Genomic DNA, 21319 nt, shown 5'->3' with positions numbered 1-21319 from the left:
TTGTAGCCAGTAATCAAAGATGTATGTCAGACTGCAAGAATAAATATTTCTGTTCCCAAGAGGAGTCAGAAGAAATAACTATCTGTCAGCTGTGGCTAGTGGCTCTTTTAATGGTTTCATCTTTAACAATTGAAGAGGACAGCTGCAGCAGTAGACCACAGCTGCCTAGCCCGCTTCTTTCAGTTTTAAATTTCACCATCCACAATGGCCACTTCTATCCACTTATAGTCACACAGCTATATTATTCCAAGCAAGAAATGAGGACGTTTTTTGCCTACGACTGCAGGCCAAGCGTATATCAACGTGACAAGCAAATACAAGCAGGAATTTAGCCCTCGCTGCCCAAAGCCCGCTCTGCCATCCTCTCACTGAAGAATGCTTTTGAAAGGAAAGAATGGAAAGGATGAGTTGGCAGGCTTAGGGGAGACCTAGAAACTATTTCATGATTTGGGATCTCATTTGAAGCCGTTTGGAAATACCTGATTTGTCGTTGGGTGCCAAAGTGATTTCGGGGAAGGTTGTCAGTACGAAGGCAGGGAGCTTGTTTTTACAGCCCAGAATAGTCCTCCTGCCATTCTTGGATTTCAAAGAGAATATATTCTCCACTTGTCTAATTAAGCAAACATGTGGAGACGTTGAGAAAAAGGTTATTTTAATTGTCAAACAGATGTTTTCAGTTCAGCATGATTGTGTTTCCAAATGGCCAAATCTGCATTCAAAAGCGTTTCAGTAAAAGTTTTGGAGTCTTCTTACGCAACACTTGCAGATCGTCCAAAGAGAAGACGTAGTCAATAGAAGTGGACTTACTGCTCTGGACAGGGGCCAGTCAACAATACAACAGGCCTGTGACTGTGGTTTCCATGGCGACACTGCCTCTTAATTGATTCCTTCTCTAATTAACATGCTTTATGTCAGCCGGGGCACAGCACATTGTGGTAAACGTTGGCTGAGCGTCACAGCCATTAGCCTAATACCCCAATGGTATCTGTTGGCCGTTGGTACGCATCTGCTTGGCACAGTCCGAGCTGTAGTGTGCAGAGGATTTGTTTTCTTCTTCTGCCTTTGTTTTACTCTTACAGGGTTTATTGACAGACTTTTCCTATGCCATCTCTCAGACTTTTGTGTGGTTTGTGCTTGATGTACTTGGTTGATTAAAGTAAGGAGTCCACCTTACTCTAAACATGGCAGAAATGTAGAAATAAGCCAAGTCTATCTTTAACAGTAAAACCCAAGTAACACTTTTTTGAAATTATATTTATATTATTATTTATATACTAGGCAGGACAGTGCAGGGTGAAAGGGGGTGAAGAGCGGAGAGAAGAGAATTGTCAGAGCCAGGACTCGAGCCTACAATGCGAGGACCAAACTATGTTCCGCCGCATGTGCTGCAGCCTTAATCACCTTAAGAGAATCGGCTGAACATTGTTTTACAAGGTTTTGTTGTAGGACAGATGCACCCCATTGAACATACATGTTCACATTAAAAAAATCCAAAAGGTGCAATGTATTAGATGGATTATCCAGAAGTACATCTGTGGAAGCACTTGACCAACTTCTCAGTTACCTAACAGTCACCACTCCTGTTCAAAAGAAACATAGTATCTATTGGATTGCAACGCAGGCATAAGAAGCATATTTGCAGCCCACTGTTTATCATCTTGGAGAACGCAGCCTCCTCTCTCTCTCTCTCCGAGTCGATGTAATATTGATGCTTTGACCGTGTCCTTGTTGTTGTGTCAGGAGAGCTCCTTGTCAGTCATGATGTTGTAGTACAAAGACTACCTTGATGATAGTCTTCAGCAGGAGGGGCCAGCGGGTGGTCCAATTACTGCGGCTCATACTGACAGGGCGGAACATCAGACGGACCAGGGTCTGAGGCTCTTCACGCTCCACTCTGCTGGTGTGAAAAGGCTCTTCAAGTTCTGCCCTGCACTGTACTGTTGAACAAACTGGAATCATTTGTCAAGGGTTAAGGGTGAACATTAACAGAGAAGTTCTAAAGTAATTTGGGCCTTAAATAGCAAATGTCATGATTTTTAATCAAGGATAATAGAAAATGAGAGCAGAGAGTCTAAAGGGCACAAGTGACAATCAGGAGATGCATAACCAGAGATGTTTAAAAAGGTTTTCAGGGTTCAAACAGTTACAGTTATTAATGTTTGTTCATTTTTCCTTTTCTAATTCTGACAGAGACTTACATAAGTCAAACATAGTCCTGGAGGTGGCAATAATGGCATTCGTTTGGGAATTGAGAGGTCATTTTCAAGCTCAGCTTGAGCCCATACTGTTGCTGTGACCCAATTTGAACTTATAGGCGCAGTAAGATCACTCATTATTTGTCTGTTTCGTATCACCTGCCCTGTCTCTTTAAGTGTACCTAAGCACTTCCAGAGTTTATTCATGATATTTGCCTGATAAAATAATATAATAATAAGATACGGAAATAAAAAATCTGAATGGCATTTAGTGTAGAAACCATGCATCATTCTACTTTTCAACGGGGCAACCAGATGTAAATAAAAATAATGATAATAATAATGTATAGCACCTTTCACAGGTCACAAAGCTCTTCACAGGGGACAGTTTATATTCATTTCATACACGGTTGTGGCCTTATTCACTCTGTACATGGACTAGACCGACAGAAGTGCGGCTGCACACATCTATGCCTCTGACCACCACCATTCACAGACACACAGACGTCATTTATCCTTCTTGCTATGAAGCATAAGTGTTAACCACTGTCCCACTGAGCCGCCCGACTTGGAAAGTAAACTGTTGCAAAGGCCTTGAATAGTTATCCCCATACTAACTTGTCCAACATGAAATTCAAACTATCATAAATCTTCAAAAACTAATCATTTACTTTGAGATCCTTGAAACTCTCAAAACACCAAAGGAGATCTTGGTTAGCTCATAAAGTGCCATGAGAGTGTAGTGAAGTCTCGCATTGATCTCTTCTGGACAGAAAAGCTGTATTTATTGAAGCACTTTCCACACTTCACTAAAATTCTCGCGCAGAACTGTACATTAAACAGATACCATTAAACAAGTTGATTTCAGGGACCAACAGGCTCGATCAGTGGAGCAGTGCCTTTTAAGGGGACATCAAGGGAACAGTGACGAGAGAAAATTGCTGTGGTTTAAGCTAATGCCCCTATCTCAGGATGGTTCTAATTAAATGTAATACATCACCCGTGGCCCATAATGTTGTTTACCACACGTACACTGGCTTTATAATTGACTCTTGCAATGTTTCTTGTTGTTACTAAGTAGGGCTGCTGGATTAATCGCAATTGCAACAAAAAATCTTGTTCCCATGGGTTCTTTCTATAAAACCTGCTCAGAAATGCATGAGATTCTTGGATTATTGTTTTTTTGCCTTTTCTCACATTTGAACACTGCTGAACATGGACACTATTACCTGAAATTACAGAAGAACTTCAGAAGAAGAACCACAATTAAAATGGTTGCCAATGGTTGCCTATTGCCAAGCGAGAAAGTTTTAAGTGCAAATAGATGTTCAACCTATGATTTGTGAAAACTCTGTGTAGCACTTTTCCCATCAATATGAAGCACTGTCTTCATTTCCCCAGGGCCCAGAATAAGTTAGCACGGTAGGTCAGTACAGTGTCTCACACATTGTGCTAACATCCACTCTTTTTTTTTTTTGTACGCAGGAGACCCACGAGAGGTTCCCAAATCTGGGTCAGTTCGAGGCCTGGGATGATCTGGCTAGTGGAGAGGTGGAGGAGGGCAGCACAGACTGTGATGACGAGGATGGATGCCAAGCATCCGGAGAAGGACTGGAGAGGACATGTGAGTCAAATTGTCCACTGCACACTACCACAGTGGAACTTCTGTCCACGAGTTTTGGGAAAATATCTGTGCTAATCCCATCACAGTTGGCAAAAAAAAGTGACATTTGGTAACTCTCCTCAATATTGTATTATAAATATAATTTCAATACGGTACAAAAAATGTACAATTCTAAGTTGAAAGCTATTTGTTTATGCATCAAATTGTGTTAAAATAAGACCTCATTCGGGGCCACAACAAGAAAAGGCAAACATTTTACAAAATTAGCCAAACCCTGATAAAAAAATTAAAAAAAACTGGTTAGTGTGTGTTTGCTAGATTTTATTTTGCAAATCTCTGTCAGGTGGAAGACCTCAGTGATACTGCAATATATTGTGGCTTCTAATGGATATGGATATGACATCACCTAATTCTAGCTGAATAAATGCAGCCTTTGTGATTTGCACATTGTAATGATTATTTTCGTTCCACTTGTACAATACACCGTCCTAAATCACTCAGTCTCACATTCGTCTAAGCAATTTGGAATTCATCCAAGTTTTGCATGTCTTTGGATGATGCGAGTAATGCTCCTTTGTCTTTGTTGATAAATGGGAATGACCTGGAAATTTAATAAGTAACAAAAAAATGATTTCAAACTCGAAAACTTTAATAGCCACATTCCACATTAAAGCAGTACTAAGTAACTTGTTTACCTTAATAAATCCTTGTGGTAGTCCCTCTGGGGGTAATACAAGTGTTAATGGGATGATTGGGGGTCTTTCTTCTCCCTCTGGTGTCTCTGGCCAGAAAACCATGCTTGCAACTTCCCTGCCTCCGTATTGGAGGCGCAATACACACTAATGGAATCACGAAGAAGAAGCTAATAGGCTAACTGGCAAATCTAGTTGCGGGCTAGCGCCACTTGAACAGTATTTACAGCCAAGTTTCAGTGGGAAAAAAATTATCTATCTCACAATGTACACTACCCCTCTCTCTTTGTCTTTTCTGTCAGCGTAGTATTTACTCTCACGGACAATTAATTAATGAGTAAAAGAACGCAACATGGCCTCTAGGGGCATGAGTTACTTAGTACTGCTTCAACATTTTAAGATTTGTTGTTACTCTTTCTATTTTTCAAAATGCAGTATCTTTGCACAGAATATTGAATTGGAATTCTGCACCAATTGACTTATGTATACTATGTACTGTTTTCTTTGTTTCTTTGTCAGTACAGAAATCACACCTTCCGAACCATCCTAGCAATTTAAAAAGCGTACTTTCCTGTGTCACCTCACTGTCAGTCTTGCCACTCGTACTTGTCACCTTTTTGATACCACTCACACACAGTAAAAAAAGAACCTTTTCCATACCATTGCACCATGTTCTGCCATCGTTTGCTTCTGTGCTCAGCTATATTTTCAGTTCAGATTATTCATAAAAATTGTCGCAATAAGATGCTTCCACTTGCATAACTGTTGATGACAGTTATTGAATCTCTTGCCGAAGCTTCATGTTAACCAAGCCTATTTATAAAGTCGATCATTTGTCTTCCTCCTTGCGTTTAACAGAGCTGTCTAGTATAAAGCTTTGTCTCACTAAGGGTAATAAGTACACTCCATGCAAAAAATAGCAGCAGGTGTCTGGTGTTTGAGGAGCTAGTTAGAAAGTAGGGCATAATGAAATATGCTTAGATAAATATATGCCGGAACAGACGTTGCATTGCCAAGGTCTATACAGTAGTGATCAACCCAGTTAGAAAAGGAAGTTTACTTTGAACGCATGCAATGTTTAACTGAGCAAAGTGTGTGTCTCTCCTGAACCGTCCCAAATGTTCATGTTCTTGTTCTTTTCACACACAAAAAAGCACTTTCCGCACAACAATGATGTGACAGAAGCTTGTGACACACGCTCTGGGATATTTGCCTTTTTGTCCACATGCTTCGGAACACGCAGAGAGAGTAGGTTTTCTATCTAAAAGGTCCTCCTGAATGTTGTTGTTTAACCAGAAGTCCTCTGGTGTTTGCGCTTACATTTCTTTAGTTTATGCAGTTGTGCGAAATTGGGGCATATCTCAGCAGTGTGCTTTTAATTTTCTTTGTGGGCGAATCAAATCCTTTTGTACTTGTGTGTTTTTTCCCGTTTGATGCGCTACACGCTGCTGGCAACTTAAAGCAACATTACCCAATTTCCCCTTTGCCTTCCCACCAAAATCAGTGACATGCTGTTCCCAAAAGCCACAAGAAGAGAGTTAGTCAACAGCACACCAGCAATTATCTCCACCTCGTTCAACATTACATCTTACCCCATCAATATGTATTCAGGCTTTGCACATGGCTTTGTTTTTCCCCTGTGTTGAAGTGTTTTACTTTCTGCACTTTATTCTGCTCAACAGTGCTTCCAAGTAGTGTGTGCAAGATGGGTCAGCACGTTCCCCTGATATTGATCAAACCCAAATCATGTACAAATATGTGTTTTAACTATTGCAATATTAGTTCAAATTGTTGACTCGTGATTGTACGTGTTGTGTGGTTTAGCAGCTTAATCCTCGCATGTGTGCACGTGTGTGTGTGTGTGCGCGTGTGCGTGTATGTGTGCGTGTGTGTGCGTGTGCGTGTGCGTGTGTGTGAGTGATGGTGTAGCCCCCGAGGTTGGAGTTAAAAGGGGGCATGACCGCCCGCTGCTCTGCTGAGAGAGACTTCATTAGCAAGCTAATGAACAGCGCTAATCTGCGCCAAACACACTGTCTCTATCGTTACTCACTTCTGATACACTTCTTCAGAGACACTGGCCGCCCATTAACCACCGCCACCCAACTTTCAAAAGGTTAAACAATAAAGGGCACAAACTGACCAGTGGTTTATTTATGTGCCACATGTGTAACAGTTTGTCTTTAGAATTCAATCTACATTTTTTTTCCTATAGATTATTTTGACCCGTAGGCTTTATTAGACAACACAGTCCAGCATGAAAGGGGGTGGAACAACAATAAAAAAAAAAAAGTCAGCTTCGAGACATGCTAAGTGAGTCATTTTCAGCTGAATAGACTTGAGAACGGTCATCTCTTCTCAAATGTCCTTTTCATATTAACAAACACCATCTGTTTCTCCATCAGAAGTGGCATTGCCTCTCTCTGGTGTGCCACAGCTAAACCTGTCCGCTGGAGGCTTTACAAACGCACTGGGCTGTCGCACCACGCGCTCCCAGGACATAATTCTCCAAACGTGACGTCACGCTCTGTTCTGTGTCACTGTGCAACCTCAGCTGGGGGGGGAAAAGCTGTCATTTTTTAAGTGCTCTGAGGACAGTGCTATCAAAGAAGAGGGAAAAATAGCGTGCTCCTTCCTTTATGCCCTCACTAACATGTAAGAATGAGGACAATATGTTTGGTTGTAGCTCACAAACCCATAGTGAGTCAAAATATTTTAAATGAAAGCCTTGTGGACAATCTGATGCTAAGTGTATTAATACAGCAACCTCATAAAGTAAAAAATCTGTAACTGATTGTGGCTGACAATAAGAGAATAATTGCTTGGTATTTGAAACCACATCACTACGATACTTGTCTTATTTGGTGGCTGCTGACAACATCAAACACCAATGCATGCATATTTAATAAACTGCAAGGTGGATGTCTACGCTGAAGGGCCATATCAGCAAGTTTGGAATTTAAAGCCGATCGGCCTCATAGCAATGCGCACTACCTCCATCCATCAATGCCCTCTGTTATTACTCTTCCTATTCACTCTCTCTCACACCCACGAGCTTATCGAGACTTCCGCAGCTGTATAAATCACTCTGCGACTCCATCAGGAATTTGTCCGGCCATCTCGACATAGCCAGCGACTATCGGAGCTTAATTCTGACCGTAATGGCCCGGTGTCTGTGTTCGTTCTCACCTGTATGCCAAAAAGGATAAAGGGAACTTCCCAAAGCCAGCAGGGGCGTAAAGGTGCGCTACAGCTGTTTGTTCTGGCAGGGGAACACAGTACATTCCTTGGGAGAGAGGTTGCTTGGGCAGGATATGGCTAACCTACACCAGTGTTACTCGGATTATGCTGGATTGCTTCACACTGTTCTACTCCTCTGTTGCACACAAGCACCTGCCTTTCATGTTCAGAAATGTGTGAGATGGTGCAAAGGAGGGATGAGGTGATGGAAACACAGAGAAAAGTATACAAAAACAGCATAGACTGAACATGAGACTGAGGACACTATCCCATCTGAGGTCACAGACTGTGGCGTGACTGAGCCGGATGGTCAGCAGATGTAGGGCTGTGTCCCAGTGCGGATATTAGCAGTGGGACTGCCATTTCCCTCAGCCTTTCATCTGCAGCTCAAGAGTCTGAGCGAGCTCTGCAGGGCACACTCACAGCACAGAAAGAGAAACAAATGGATCAGAGATGGATTTGGTCAGCCAGAAAGATGATCTGTTTGAGTTTGGATGTGGAAGATACTTGTTCTCACAGTATGACCAACAATTTAAACTACCACTATAACAATTTAAACTACCACTATAGACATGTCTTTTCCATGCTCTTGCACTGTGGTAGCTGTAAAAGGTTATAATTAGCATCTGAATATAATAAAAGTTGGCTAATGGTGTCCAAGAAAACCTCTAATAGTAAAAATCATTAAAAAGGTTAAGTCATTTGGACTAAGATTTTCAAATAGTGTAATGTTCCTCTATCCCTTTATCCTTCAAAGAGTGTGCGGACATTAGTCTCTGGCTATGTCCATTGTTTTATGATGACACCTTCATCACCTTATTTGTTTTTAGGAAGTACATCAAAAGCCTCAGAATATTAAATGTGTGCCGCCTATCATTATTCTGTATGGGTACAACCTCACCCTGTTTTGTGGACAAATCCAAATCAAAAAGAAAAGTACAGTTTCCTCACAGTAAATATTTCTATAAACACTGTGACCAGACTCATAAAACATTCTTTATTGAAAGCTGCAGACTTGAGTTTTATTGTGTGTGTAACACTTGTATGTCACTTCCACTGCTGCCTTCTATTAGGCTCTGACCCAAAGCTGAGGTCCAAACCAATTTAGCCATTATGGAGAATCCTTGCGCCGCTGTTTATGAAGACTGTGCAGCGACTGTGCGACGGCCCGGTTTATTACTCCTCCCTGATTAAAGCCTTTAGCCTGGATTCTCTGTTGGGGGGCCCATATAAAGACGGTGCGGGAGGGTGGGGCACATTGCTGGAGTGACCCCTTTGACTCGGCGGACTCGCCCCGAGCTCAGTGCTAGTTACTAACACAGAACCTGGCATTCCTGCTGTAACACAGTACTAAGCAAATAAAGGCAGACATTCCACTGATATTGAAAAATACACTGGAAGGATAAAGAAGGGATGAGTCTGTATCTTATTGTCTTAGCTCAAAGAGGGTATGTACTGGGAAGTATCCATCCTCTGAGTCTGGAGGGAAGGAGAAGAAAACATACAGTCGGTCAGGTATTTACTGACGGCTTTTTCAAGTATGAAGGCTTCAGTGGGTTAAGAACGTTTTTCAGACCTTTTTTTATTATTTCTTTTTCCTAATGCTCGACACAGACAATGCTTTTTCCTCAGCGTGTGATCAAAATAAAGCATGTGGAAGAGGACCTAAAGTATTTATTATTCTCATGTTTGGATAACCGTTACAGCAAAGCAGCAACACGTCCATGTAGCTGTGATGTCCCACTCCCAGCAATGTTACTATAGCCAGGTATAAGGAGAGGCAAGTCACATGCTCAATAGGTGCCAAGAAGCAAACATACATTACATACTATGTGTACCTCTGCTAACTCCACGCACTCTAGGACTTTATATTGATGTTACAGAGTCTAATGCAAGACCTTATAGCTGTGCAAGTCAGCTACTAACCAATTTGCAGCTCAGTACCACTTATCTGGTTTTAGACCATTAGCTACATGGTCTTTTAGCTTAATGAAGTCGCACTTTAGTAGTTCTCTCTTGTCAATGATTAGATAACAGGAGAGCAACTGCAACAAGAATACCTAATAGGCAACTGTCTGCTGGTTTCTGAATTGACGTCTGCCACATCCATTGTTCATTCACATTAATGGCGTATTATGTAACTTTTTATGCGGGGAAAAAAAAGAGTTGATAATTGTGCGTATTTGACCTTGTAGTGACCCAGCGGCTGGTCAGCATGGGTCCTTACTTTTGATACTTTACTTTCACATATTGCACCGTTAAATTAAACTTATCATGCACTCTTTTTTCCTTTTTACTTTGAAACAAATCTCCTGTAGAATTTACTTAATTCATGCAGGTTCCATCCAACCATGATTATAGTTGTTTGATTCCCCTGCTATTACAGAATCACCTCAACTATTCTACATGCTCTCACATTGTAGGTGGAAACCAGAAGTAGGCCTCTCCTCTGAATTTCCAGAGCTCTCAAACCATCATCATTCTGAGCCATTCTGCACTCAAAACTGCATTTATTGCGGTACCATTGCTTTGTTAGCATGCCAACTGGCTAAAAATGGCAGTTTCTCTTTTTCTTACCCTGTTTTTCCCCTGCTCCCAGTGGACGGCATGCACACTCATCGATTTAAATAATGAAATGTGAATATGCATGTGCACTTAAAGCAATAGGGCAAATTAGGAATGATGAAAATGGGACACTGATTGGTGCAGATCAAGATTTGACCATATTCTCCAACAGTTGAAGTCTCTAACTATGTGCAAGAGTTTACATCAAAGTATGACTCGCCCCCACAGAATGAAACATTCATAACAGCAGCACAACTGGATTTTCTTTTTCAAACTGCCAAACATTTCTGCAAATACTTTGAAGTTGAAAAGGCAAAAACTCCTTACATCTGATTCTTTTAAAATAGCAAAACAAGTTTGCAGAGTTGTGAGTAAGCAGTAGCACCATAATAACATTAGCATTTATTTACACACTTTTCTAACCGCAACTGCTCAAGACTCAGCAATGAAGCAGCCACCGTCTTATGTGTTTCTGTCTCCATAGTTCTTAAGACATGCACTGAAAGAGAGACTGTGCAAATAAAGGCATCTATTTTGAGACTGTGTAGATTGGCAGACAAGAGATTCACCGTACTCTTCCTCTCAGGTGTGAAAGTGAATGTAGCTTCCTACAGCTCTATCTATGATTGTTTGTGTACTAGGACAAAATAACACTGGCTATTTGCAAGTGTAGTGGTAGATCCAGGCAAGTGCTGAGTACAAGTTCTTGGGATTTAAACTTTTTTTTTACAGCTTGTTGGACGAGCTGGGGGACAATTTTTGTTATTGTTCTTTATCAGTGGTTCTCAACAGCTTTAAGACCCACTTTCAACCAATCCCAAGATGCTGCAACGCACATAAAATGATTTACCCAAATCGAGTTGGGCAGGAAGCAGCTTTTTAGAATTGTAGTAGAGGAAGCCAGTGATTGTAGACCCTTTCGTACAGAACAGTATAAGAGTTCAGCCTGGTGTTAACGAGGATGTGTTGCTGACGAAGCCTCTTGTGGTGGGAGACAAACCTCCTCAATTCTATAACAATCCAGAATAGATGACTGCTTTTAAGCCCTTTTCCAAATACAGTAGTAGTCCCTCTGGGGGTAATACAAGTTTTGATGGGATGATTGCGGGGGTCTTTCATTTCCCCCTGGTGTCTCTGTCCAGAAAACCACAAGGCCCCAATACACACTAATGGAATCACGAAGAAGAAGCTAACAGGCTAATCGGCAAAGCTAATTGTGGGCTTGTGCCATGTAAACAATATTTACACCCAAGTTTGAGTGAAAAAGTTATCACTTCATTGTGTAATTGGATGTACAATACCCGTCTCTCCCTCTGTCTTTTCTGTCAGCGTAGTATTTACTCTCACGGACAATTAATGAGTAAAAAAAAAAGTAACATGCTACGACACCTGCAGTGGCGCCTATTGGCCTCTAGGGGCATGAGTTACTTAGTACTGCTTTAAAAGAAAGTTTGGACAAATACCCTGAAATAGGTCCCTCTACTCACTTTTGGGCTCTGATATCAGTTGAGAACCACTGTGCTCCGTTGCTTTACTAAGCATTTGGAGATATGTGCCTTCATCTTATTATGTTAATAGGCAAGGCAACTTTATTTATACCGCACATTTCGTACACAAGGCAACTCAATGCGCCATGTTAATGATATTTTATGTTAATAACCATGTTTGTAAAAGTTGTTGCCAGGCTCAGAGATGACATGTAGTCGATTGGTTGTCTAAACACTCTTTATTATTTAGTATGCGGCTTTTTGGGGTTGCTGTAATGTTTTTTTCTTTGAGTGCAGTGTGCTTTACCCTGTATCTCAAGCTGCGCAGGAACCACACTGCCCAAACTTCTTTTCGTCTTTCTTGGGAATGGTGTCACTGACTGGTAGAGGTCAGTGTCCTCCCAGGGCCCCGTGCCTATTTGTCGTCCCCGTATTTGTGTGCATAAAGAGGGTAAATCTTAATCTTGCCAAAAAGCTTAATAGTCATGTACAGCCAAGACGCGCAGCGCTCGGATTCCTCTGCCATGATCCGGCCCGGGAGTTGCCATGCTGCTGCGGCTGTTGCTAGGCGAGTCTTGGGCCTAGGATGTGTAGCCCTCTGTACTTCTGTCTCTTTTGGCCTTTCAGTGTCCTGCCAGAGACTCTGTTAGCTGCCCCAGATTGTGTGCATGGGTCTGAGAGACAGTTCCCAGAAAAGAGTGTGCGCAGAAAATTCTTGTTTTACTTGAATACAAAAAAGGCAGATTAGTTTAAATGGAGCCCCCGCCTGACAAGGGAGCACATAAAGGCCGAACTGTGGACAAAATGTGCACAGAGATGGATGGGCAGTAAAGGAGTGTGTGAAAGCTTCTTCCCTTTCCCTTAAACGCACCCTGTTTGGGGCTGTGAATTTGTGTGGCGCAATAAGACAGCAGTTCTAAATAGTGGCCAGAGTTTTTAACATTCTGCTGCTACGCTAAACGGACTCAAGACAGCCATGATCCATTGGCAGACACAGCCCATCAGTCTCTAAATGGTCTCCTGAGGGACGATCGAAAGCCAGTAGACGTTTTACACGTCTCAAAAAAAAACACAAAAACACTTTCATCTAAACGTGTTCAAATAAAAGTCGGCAGAGAACTATTTGAAACAATGAAAGGTACAAAGTGTATAATGTTCTGCATGATTGTTTGTAAAGTGCGCTTAAAGTTTTTGCGAGGACAAGAACAGAGATATTATTCTACAGCTTGTTTGTTTGTCTTTTTGAGTCAGCTCACTGCAAAATTCTCCCTTTTTTCCAGTGGCCTTGCTGATAGTGAGACCTAGCATGTGCCCACATCCCACTCTTATTTCTGGACATTAAAGGAGGCGCATGATGTGAATTGTTTTTTCTTTTTTTTGGTGTGGTTTCAAGGCTTTTGTAACATTGTTCCCTTGTTAAAAACACACACCTGCAGTGTCATTTCTCATCCATCAGACGTGTCTTCCACTGCTTTAAAGCGCTCTGATCTGTCCATAGACGAAACACGTAACTGTTCTCTGTGTTTGTTAAAGGAGTTTTTTTTTTTTTTTTTGACGCCTAAAGTTGAAAGAAACCCAGAGACACATTCGAATGAGACTCCAAAATAGAAATGTGTTCTGCCTTTTGTGTTCAGTTCTGTGCTCAAAAGTGTGTTCATCTCAGGACCATGGACTTGCTAGCATGCGGATTCCAGAAAAGAAAAGCTAATCTTCACTGTTCCCCGATGAAGAAGCGCTAACATTGCCAATACAATAAGTACTCAAAAGAATGGTTTCAAGCCTCAGTCATTCCTGCTATGAGTCTGTAGCATGGTGACCGCACATAGCTGATGTCATTGCAGTCAAGCGATTCTCTGCGGTGTGTTCATGATAGCAAGTGCTCGAGCGACAGCCTGCTCAGCCAGACCAGGCAATGCCCCACACCTCTCACAGAACCAAACGTTAACCACCTCACTGGACAAAGCATGGCTGTAAAAGAAGGCAATCGTTCAACATCTTTATAGTAGCATTGACTTTTTAACAGCAAACTCCAAATTCGATACCAAATAAAGAGGCATGAGAGTAGCCGCGAGGGAAAACAAAAACAATAAATTCATCCACCCTCGGGAGTTTTCCAAAGAACTGATGACCAAGACAATTGTTATTCCTCCCACTCTCTTCCAGCTTATTCTGTTATGGCCCAGGCTCCCTCCTCACCAATCCCCCTTTTCCTTTTGGCGTTAGCCTCAGTGTGTTCAGTAGATGCAGCTGTGGGGATGGGCAACCGACTCCCACACAATTTTTACTTTCCCCTTTTCATCTGAAATACCAACAGACTGAAAATAAAGCAACTCTGTCTTGTCTACAGACACGACTTGAGGCGCCAGTAAATATTGCATTATTTAATTTTTTTTATGTTTTAGCAATACATTTTTAAGCGCTCAATCTTTTCACATAAACCTGCTTTCACTCCGACATTGAAAAGCGAAATACTTTTTTCTTGAGACATTAGTTCTGCCTAACATTGAGCAGATTATTATTTTGTGATAAGAAATGTGTATTGACCTTGTAACCTCTTTATAATAGGATTTTATTCAAATCACAGCGCACAATGCACTCCTAATCCTCACTAATGCACTGCAGACTCCACTGTCATTTATAATTGCTCATTTTTTTGAGGGTTTTTATTAATTAGCCGGTGCTCATTTAGTGTGAAATATTATATTCCAATGTCGAATGAATTACATGCAGCATTTCCCCACTAAAATAGCATCGTATTTACAATTTTGTAAAAATGCATTAACATTGTCTACAGAACGGAACTGGTTTAATGAGCATTTGCCTTAATCATGAGTGTCATTTTTATGCATACAGACCAACCCATGGTCACTGTAGGGATGGGTTCAAATGTATTTTGTGTAAAGGGAAGAGGGGGTTTCCAGTGCGCTCTTGATGAGTTTTAATGAGTTACTCTCACACAAAATATTTTAGATTTTCTCAGTAGTGTCACAAACCTAATAAACTCTGTCAATATCACTGTATAGCAGGCACAGGAGCATGTCCTAAGCTGGGACCTCAAAGGCTCATCAGAGGCAATCATTTTAGTAACACAAGAAGATACAACCATGAACTGTTTTTTTTTTTTTTTTTTACCTCTGAACCCCCCACTATAACCAAGCACATTTTACACTGATCTAAAAGCTTCTCCAGTGTACAGCCTTATGGTGTAACGCCTCATTTGAAAGCTAAGACCTACCAAAATGATCTTTCCTTGCGTTATCAGTGTAGTGTCATTGTGTTTTTTCAAGAAGATTTAGATTTGGGTAAAGTTGAACTGAGGAAAATGTGCTCATTGGATGGGGGTTAGGAGGTTAATATTATGATTTTTTTTTTAAACTATGTAAAAAGATTTCAGAACTATATTAGCTTGAGCACACCAGGAAGGGAAGGGAGTACTCCGGATATAAATGAAAGGGCCAAAAAAAAAAAGAGTTTAGAATCTACCCATCTAAACGAATGTTAATGGAAAGTCAAAAACTGACATTGCGGTAATGACTTATTCCAAGTTAAATTAAATCTGGTCTCGAGAACGATAAGATCTCACCCCGCATTACATGATTCGATTGGATAGAAATTTGATGTTTTTCCTCGTGAGCTCACTGTCGCTGACCTCCTTGTGCTACTGTCTCCTGCAGCTCACCCGGACATCTCGAGTGAAGGGAAGCCTGTGGAGAGCCAGCCGGGCGGAGACAGGCTGTACGCGAAGCCCGTCAAGCCCACGTCGGTGATGGTGATCGGCGGCTCGGCCACGTCCCTGCGGCCCCGTCGCCCCTGGAGCTCGGCCCTGCTCCTCGCTGCACTTTGCTCACTCTTGACCTTATGCCAGCTGTGAATTCTACTGTCCAGTGGGCCGCGCCAGGAAATCACCTACGCATTTCTTCGACTTAACAAAACGCGGAGGCAACGAGGGCTGATGGAGACACTAAGCGACTCGAGAGCGACGAGACAATTTAGGAGTTTGCACAAGTTCAGACTTGCATGCTCATTTGCATTGAAAAGAGCTGCTGCTTTCACTCTCCCAGATTATGGCCACTTGCTTTACTCACACACGCACACACACACACGCACACACACGCACACACACACGCACTTTTGTGGTTCAAACCGGGCCTACGTTCTTAAAACTACCCCCACAATGAAATGTTTTAATCCAACAGTTCCTTCTCCCTCGTGCTATCCCCACCACAGCAGCACCCTTCTCCAGTAGAAACGGAAGAATTCAAGTCATTTTCTTTTGGGAGGATTATGAGAAATGCATGATGGATTGATAGAGGAAGCCTGTGTGCGCCCGAAACCGGAAGAGCGGACGTGATAGACTCAAATGACTTTGTACCTTGGCAGGGGATTAGAATGTAATGAGTTCACAGGTAGAGCATGGCACACTGGCACTGCGGGTGTATAGTACGTAACTGTATATAGAAAGAAAGAAGGATTGGATTGTATGAGGCTCAGGAAAGTTGCCAGTGAGTTTATTTGTACATGGACTGTTTTTTTTTTCTTCCGTGCCTGCAAAAAAAACAAAAAAACAAGACATTTGACCGTTATCGTACGGAAACCGAGTATGCACAAAAAAAATCAAATCTGTCGCTTTGAGAGATGCTTATTGTGCATTCGGTTTGTGTGTTTGCTTGCGAAAGTGCACACTGATGCATGCCTAACCCTGCAAACAATCAACAGTGAGTGAAGGGAAACAAAAAAAAAAAAAACGTTTTAAGAGATCTGCTTTCATCTCACAGTAATTATTGTTACACTTGTAGCAGAACTCGACAAGTGCTTTGAGGATTTAGTCATGAATTGGTTGAATAATAAGTTGGACATTTTTAGTATTTATTTTCTATTTCACAAAAAAAAAAACATATACACGGATAATGAGTGAGTGGTAAGTGTGCGATCAAAGATGGCCGCAGATAATAAGCTAACCGTGCTTCTTCCAAATGTCCCCAACTGGAAAATCCCTCTGCTCTCTCACGATGTTGAGAGAATGACTGTTCCAATACAATTAACGCTATGCAATGTCTTCATGCGGCTTTGCCAGTTATCGGACTGTGTCACATGCTTTGTTTCCCTGTGTCTGATTGGAGCTTACCCCCCATTCCTCCTCAGATCTCTAACAGCCATAACAACCATCACGTTTGTATAAATGTACATATTTGAAGTCACGTGCCTATTGTTTTGTGTCTTATTTTCTCCTTTTGTATTGGTATTACCCAGTGTCGCCGAGCTCTATTAAAAGTGCTCTGCTTTTTTTTGCTGGTCTCAAAAGCGTCTCTTTAAAGAAAATGGCTCAGTTTACAATAATCTTTCATTCTGCAGCATCCTTTCAACAGAGATAACTTTGGTTATTAAACACTTTTTAGTTTACTGGAGGAGATTTTGAAAGCGAAAAGTAAAGGGAAATGTAGGATGTACTTTTTTTAAAAGCAGTACTAAGTAACTTGTTTACCTTCATAAATCCTTTAAATTTCGTAGTTCCTCTGGGGGTAATACAAGTGTTAATGGGATGATTGGGGGGTCTTTCATCTCCCCCTGGTGTCAAAACCCAATTTGCCTCAATACACACTAATGGAATCACGAAGAAGAAGCTAACAGGCTAACGGGCAAAGCAAACTGTGGGCTAGCGCTACTTAAACAGTATTTACAGCCAAGTTTGAATGAAAAATATTATCTTCATTGTGTAATTGGATGTACAATATCCCTTTCTCCCTTTGCCTTTTCTGTCAGTGTAGTATTTACTCTCACGGACAATTAATGAGTAAAAAACTGCAACATGCTACGACCCCTGCAGTGGTGCTTATGGCCTCTAGGGGCATGAGTTACTTAGTTCTGCTTTAAACTTCTACTTTGAAATGTTTGTGTGTTACAGCCAATAGAAAAACACAGGAAGACAGATTTTTTTTGTGCATGCAGAGCTCCACAAGTCATAAGAAGTTCAACATACTTTTATTTTTTTAAATGTGGAGAGCGTGTCGATCAGTGTTACTACATCAGTGGCTCTGCGGAGGATAAGCCACACTTTGGGGAACTGTCATTGTAAGATATAGGTCCCTGCTGCAGAGCCAATTTAAAGCTTTGAAGACCTTCACAGAATCATGATTCAGAAGACATAAGCTGGGAAGTGAGAAAAGACGCTTAAGAGTGGCCTTGGCTTTGATTTTTTTTTTTTTTTTAGTCAAATTGAAGCAAGTCATTTAAATGTATGGGAGAAGTCAGAAGAGGTGCAGAGTTCATTTAAATTCACACATTCAAGTAAAAAGCCTTAACTTGAACCAGTTTTACACCTGCTAACGCAACATATTCTTTCAACTAACATACATACATACAATAATACACACAAATCCTATTTCTTAAGCATGTTTTCTTGATCATTGTTTATTTCGGTCCACAACAGTCTAAAGCTCCGTTGTGACAAACCGCCTGTTGGCACAGCTCGAAAACGGCCAGACAGGGCATACAGCAGCAGACTGTGACCTTCTCTATTTGCACCCGGCAAACCTTTTTGCTAAACTTACCCGTGTGAGTGAGCCCCAGGAATAGAGGCGCAGAGTGGTGGTGACAGGGACAGCTCATGCGGGGCTGGTCGGAGCAGGCAGACAGGCAGCGGCGATGACAGCGGCGGTGATGGGGACACTCATACACTCAACTGCTGCGGTTTTACTGTGGGAAAAAAACAGCGGCTATTCAGGGACTACTGTCATACTGGCAGACAAAACTGTTTACTATTGTTATCGCAAAACAAATGACTCAAAATATCCACACTTTGTATACATTTTGTAACGTTTAGAATTGTTGACCTGTTAAAGTTTCGGTTTTTCATATTTTTCGAATGATTCTTTAGTTTAAACTTCAAAGAGATGTGTATTAACCATAGTTTCAGTTGTTCAAAAACATGAGTGACTTTGGGGGAGGGGTTACAATTGATAAATTAATTACATACGGTTTAGTGCGATTAAAAATATTCATCGAAATTAATCGGACTTAACTTTCAACTTCAGTTTCTTTTTTTCCTGCAGACGTTGCTTAGGCACAAACAACACGTGAAGCCAAAAAACAGACATAAACCTATTTTAAAAAATCCTTCTCCAAAAAGGGTTTGAAATGTTCACACAGGCCTCACATCTTATTACTTTTTTCAGTAACTAAGGAATATATCACTTTACTTGCACAAAATACAGGAATTTATTTATGTATCATTACAATTCAAGTAACTCAATTTACAAGTGCACTCAAATGTATGACAAAAAAATGCCCCCAAACAGAATGCAGCACCAAATCAGGCTGGACACCTGTGTATAAGATCAGCAGCTGCGCATAAATGTCATCAAAACAAAACACGAGAGAATGGGGATAAAGAAGGAAAAGGAAATTGTTGACTGCACTTTTGCTCAAAGGCATTATTACTATTTGTTGTTTATATTTTGCCAAAAGTAACTCAAAGTAGTGTAACTCAGCTACATTTATGAAACAGTAATATGTAATACAAACATATTAAATTTTTAAAGCTGTGACTACTAATATAGAATAATTTTAAAGTAACTTGCCCAACACTGTAGATAGAACAAGTGTCTTTTGTTGTTTAGTTATGGACAATACCAGTGAGTTAAACTGTACCAAAAGATATAAGTGTTTAAACTCTTAACCCCCACCTGAAGTTTCTCCAGTTTGGCACCACCCAAAGCCAAGGAAAGAGCGAAAAAAAAGTGACAAAAGAGCGACAAAAATGTGCCAGAAAAGCAACAATAACACAACAAAAAAGTGACACAGAAAGAGACGAAAACAAGACAAAAATGCCTCAAAATGTGACAAAACAACACGACGTGTTAAGACGGGGTAGAGATTAAAGATCAGAATTTCAAGGCTGACCAAATGTTCTTATGTCACATCCTGTTCCTATGTTCAATAATGTTTTTGTTGCAAAATCATAAATATCGTTGTGTTTACCAAGTATCCCACATACACAGTTCAATGACTTTGACCATACCAATAATATGCAGTAACTGTGGTTGCTCAAAAGGTTTATTGCAGCCACCATGTTCATTTAGTAGAGATAATATGCCCTTTCACCAAATAGAAAAAACAACTGGTGGTTCACTACCCTCTTGGCTAGTTTGTGCATTTAACTAAAGCTCTCTGAAATGAATGGTTTTACAAGGTTTTTTTTTCAGCATTTCAAACTTTCCATTGAACAATACACCTGTTTCCAACAAGTCAACAATCCCAGATACAGAAGTCTCAATATAGAAAAAACTCACAGCACGTTTGCGGTCCAGCACCTCGTCTCACTTTTTCCTGCCGTGCGATTACAAAAGCATGTTATGGCCGCGGATCTGGCGACAGTGGCCATTCCCAGTCTCACCACACCTCCTACTGTTTTAGCCATCAGCCTGGAGCGCACAGTTAATAACAGTTTCCTGGCTAAGTGCACTGTCCACTCACTCCGCACTCTTTGTCTCTCACATACACACATATAGTTTATGAACACACACCCTGTCCCTTCGCTCGATTCTTCCAATTGCATGCTGTCTGTATTTGATCCTCTGAGCCTATTTCATGCTTGTTGCTGTGAAACTGAGAGTGTCTGGTGCTGACGAGCGACGAGAGGAGTCTGGGCCGGGGCTATCGTCTGTGCTCGGTGCTCTAGAGCTGTAATTGGGCAGCATTGTCCCTGCCTGTCTCGTCCTAAGCTGTCTACAAGATTTGGAAATAGCCGTATGTGGTATGTGGATCTGGGAATCAGGATTTCGGTCATAGATGAACTCTTAACAGTACAATTGTTTTAGTCATTACGTACAGTAACTCACACCACAAGCTCTCTGAGATTGAGCGAAGCATGGAAGAAGTATTGAAACTGTTGAAAATTTCTAGTATGAAGAATGCACTTTCAAAGAGCAAAAAAAGTCACTTTTCATGAGGAATTTGGATCTTTTCACACAGAAAAGACTGAATGTGCCTGTGGAATTTTCAGGTTTTGCTATGTTTCTGATCAGAACTACTTCACTGCAAGTGCTCAGTGCAAATATGAATGCATTTGAACAATACAATACAATGCAATACAATACAATACAATGCTTTCACTTATAAGTACAAAAACGTGGAGTGGAAAGTACTGTTGAGGCTCTCAAATGTTAAAGAGAAAAAGTAAAAAGTATTCAAATTAAAGCAGAACTAAGTAACTCATGCCCCAAGAGGCCATAAACGCCACTGCAGGTGTCGTAGCACGTTCCATTTTTTATTCATTAATTGTCCGTGAGAGTAAATACTACGCTGACAGAAAAGACACTCAAACTTGGCTATAAATACTGCTAAAGTGGCGCTAGTCCGCAGTTAGCTTTACCTGTTAGCTTGTAAGCTTCTTCTTTGTGATTCTATTAGTGTGTATTCCAGCCTCCAACCCGGAGGTAGCAAAGTTGCAATTGTGGTTTTCTGGCCAAAGACACCAGGAGAAGATGAATGACCCCCAAATCATAATAATAATAATAATGC

General features: G+C 41.1%; 1 protein-coding gene across 2 annotated transcripts in view; it reads left to right on the top strand.

Annotated features, from left to right (window-relative positions):
* The window catches only part of LOC306973182 (glypican-5-like), a 65307-nt gene extending 48962 nt beyond the window's left edge, over window positions 1–16345 (top strand). For both annotated transcript variants that reach the window (XM_079570035.1, XM_079570034.1), the window contains 2 exons: window positions 3681–3819; window positions 15475–16345. In XM_079570035.1, the coding sequence (XP_079426161.1) occupies window positions 3681–3819; window positions 15475–15671 (336 nt within the window). In that variant the 3' untranslated portion in view covers window positions 15672–16345. The remainder of the gene's footprint in view (window positions 1–3680; window positions 3820–15474) is intronic.
* Window positions 16346–21319: the final 4974 nt, after the last annotated feature.

The sequence above is a fragment of the Gobius niger genome (genome assembly GCF_951799975.1).
Source record: "Gobius niger genome assembly, chromosome: 13".
NCBI lineage: Eukaryota > Metazoa > Chordata > Actinopteri > Gobiiformes > Gobiidae > Gobius > Gobius niger.
This window is presented reverse-complemented; position numbering and strand designations above follow the sequence as displayed.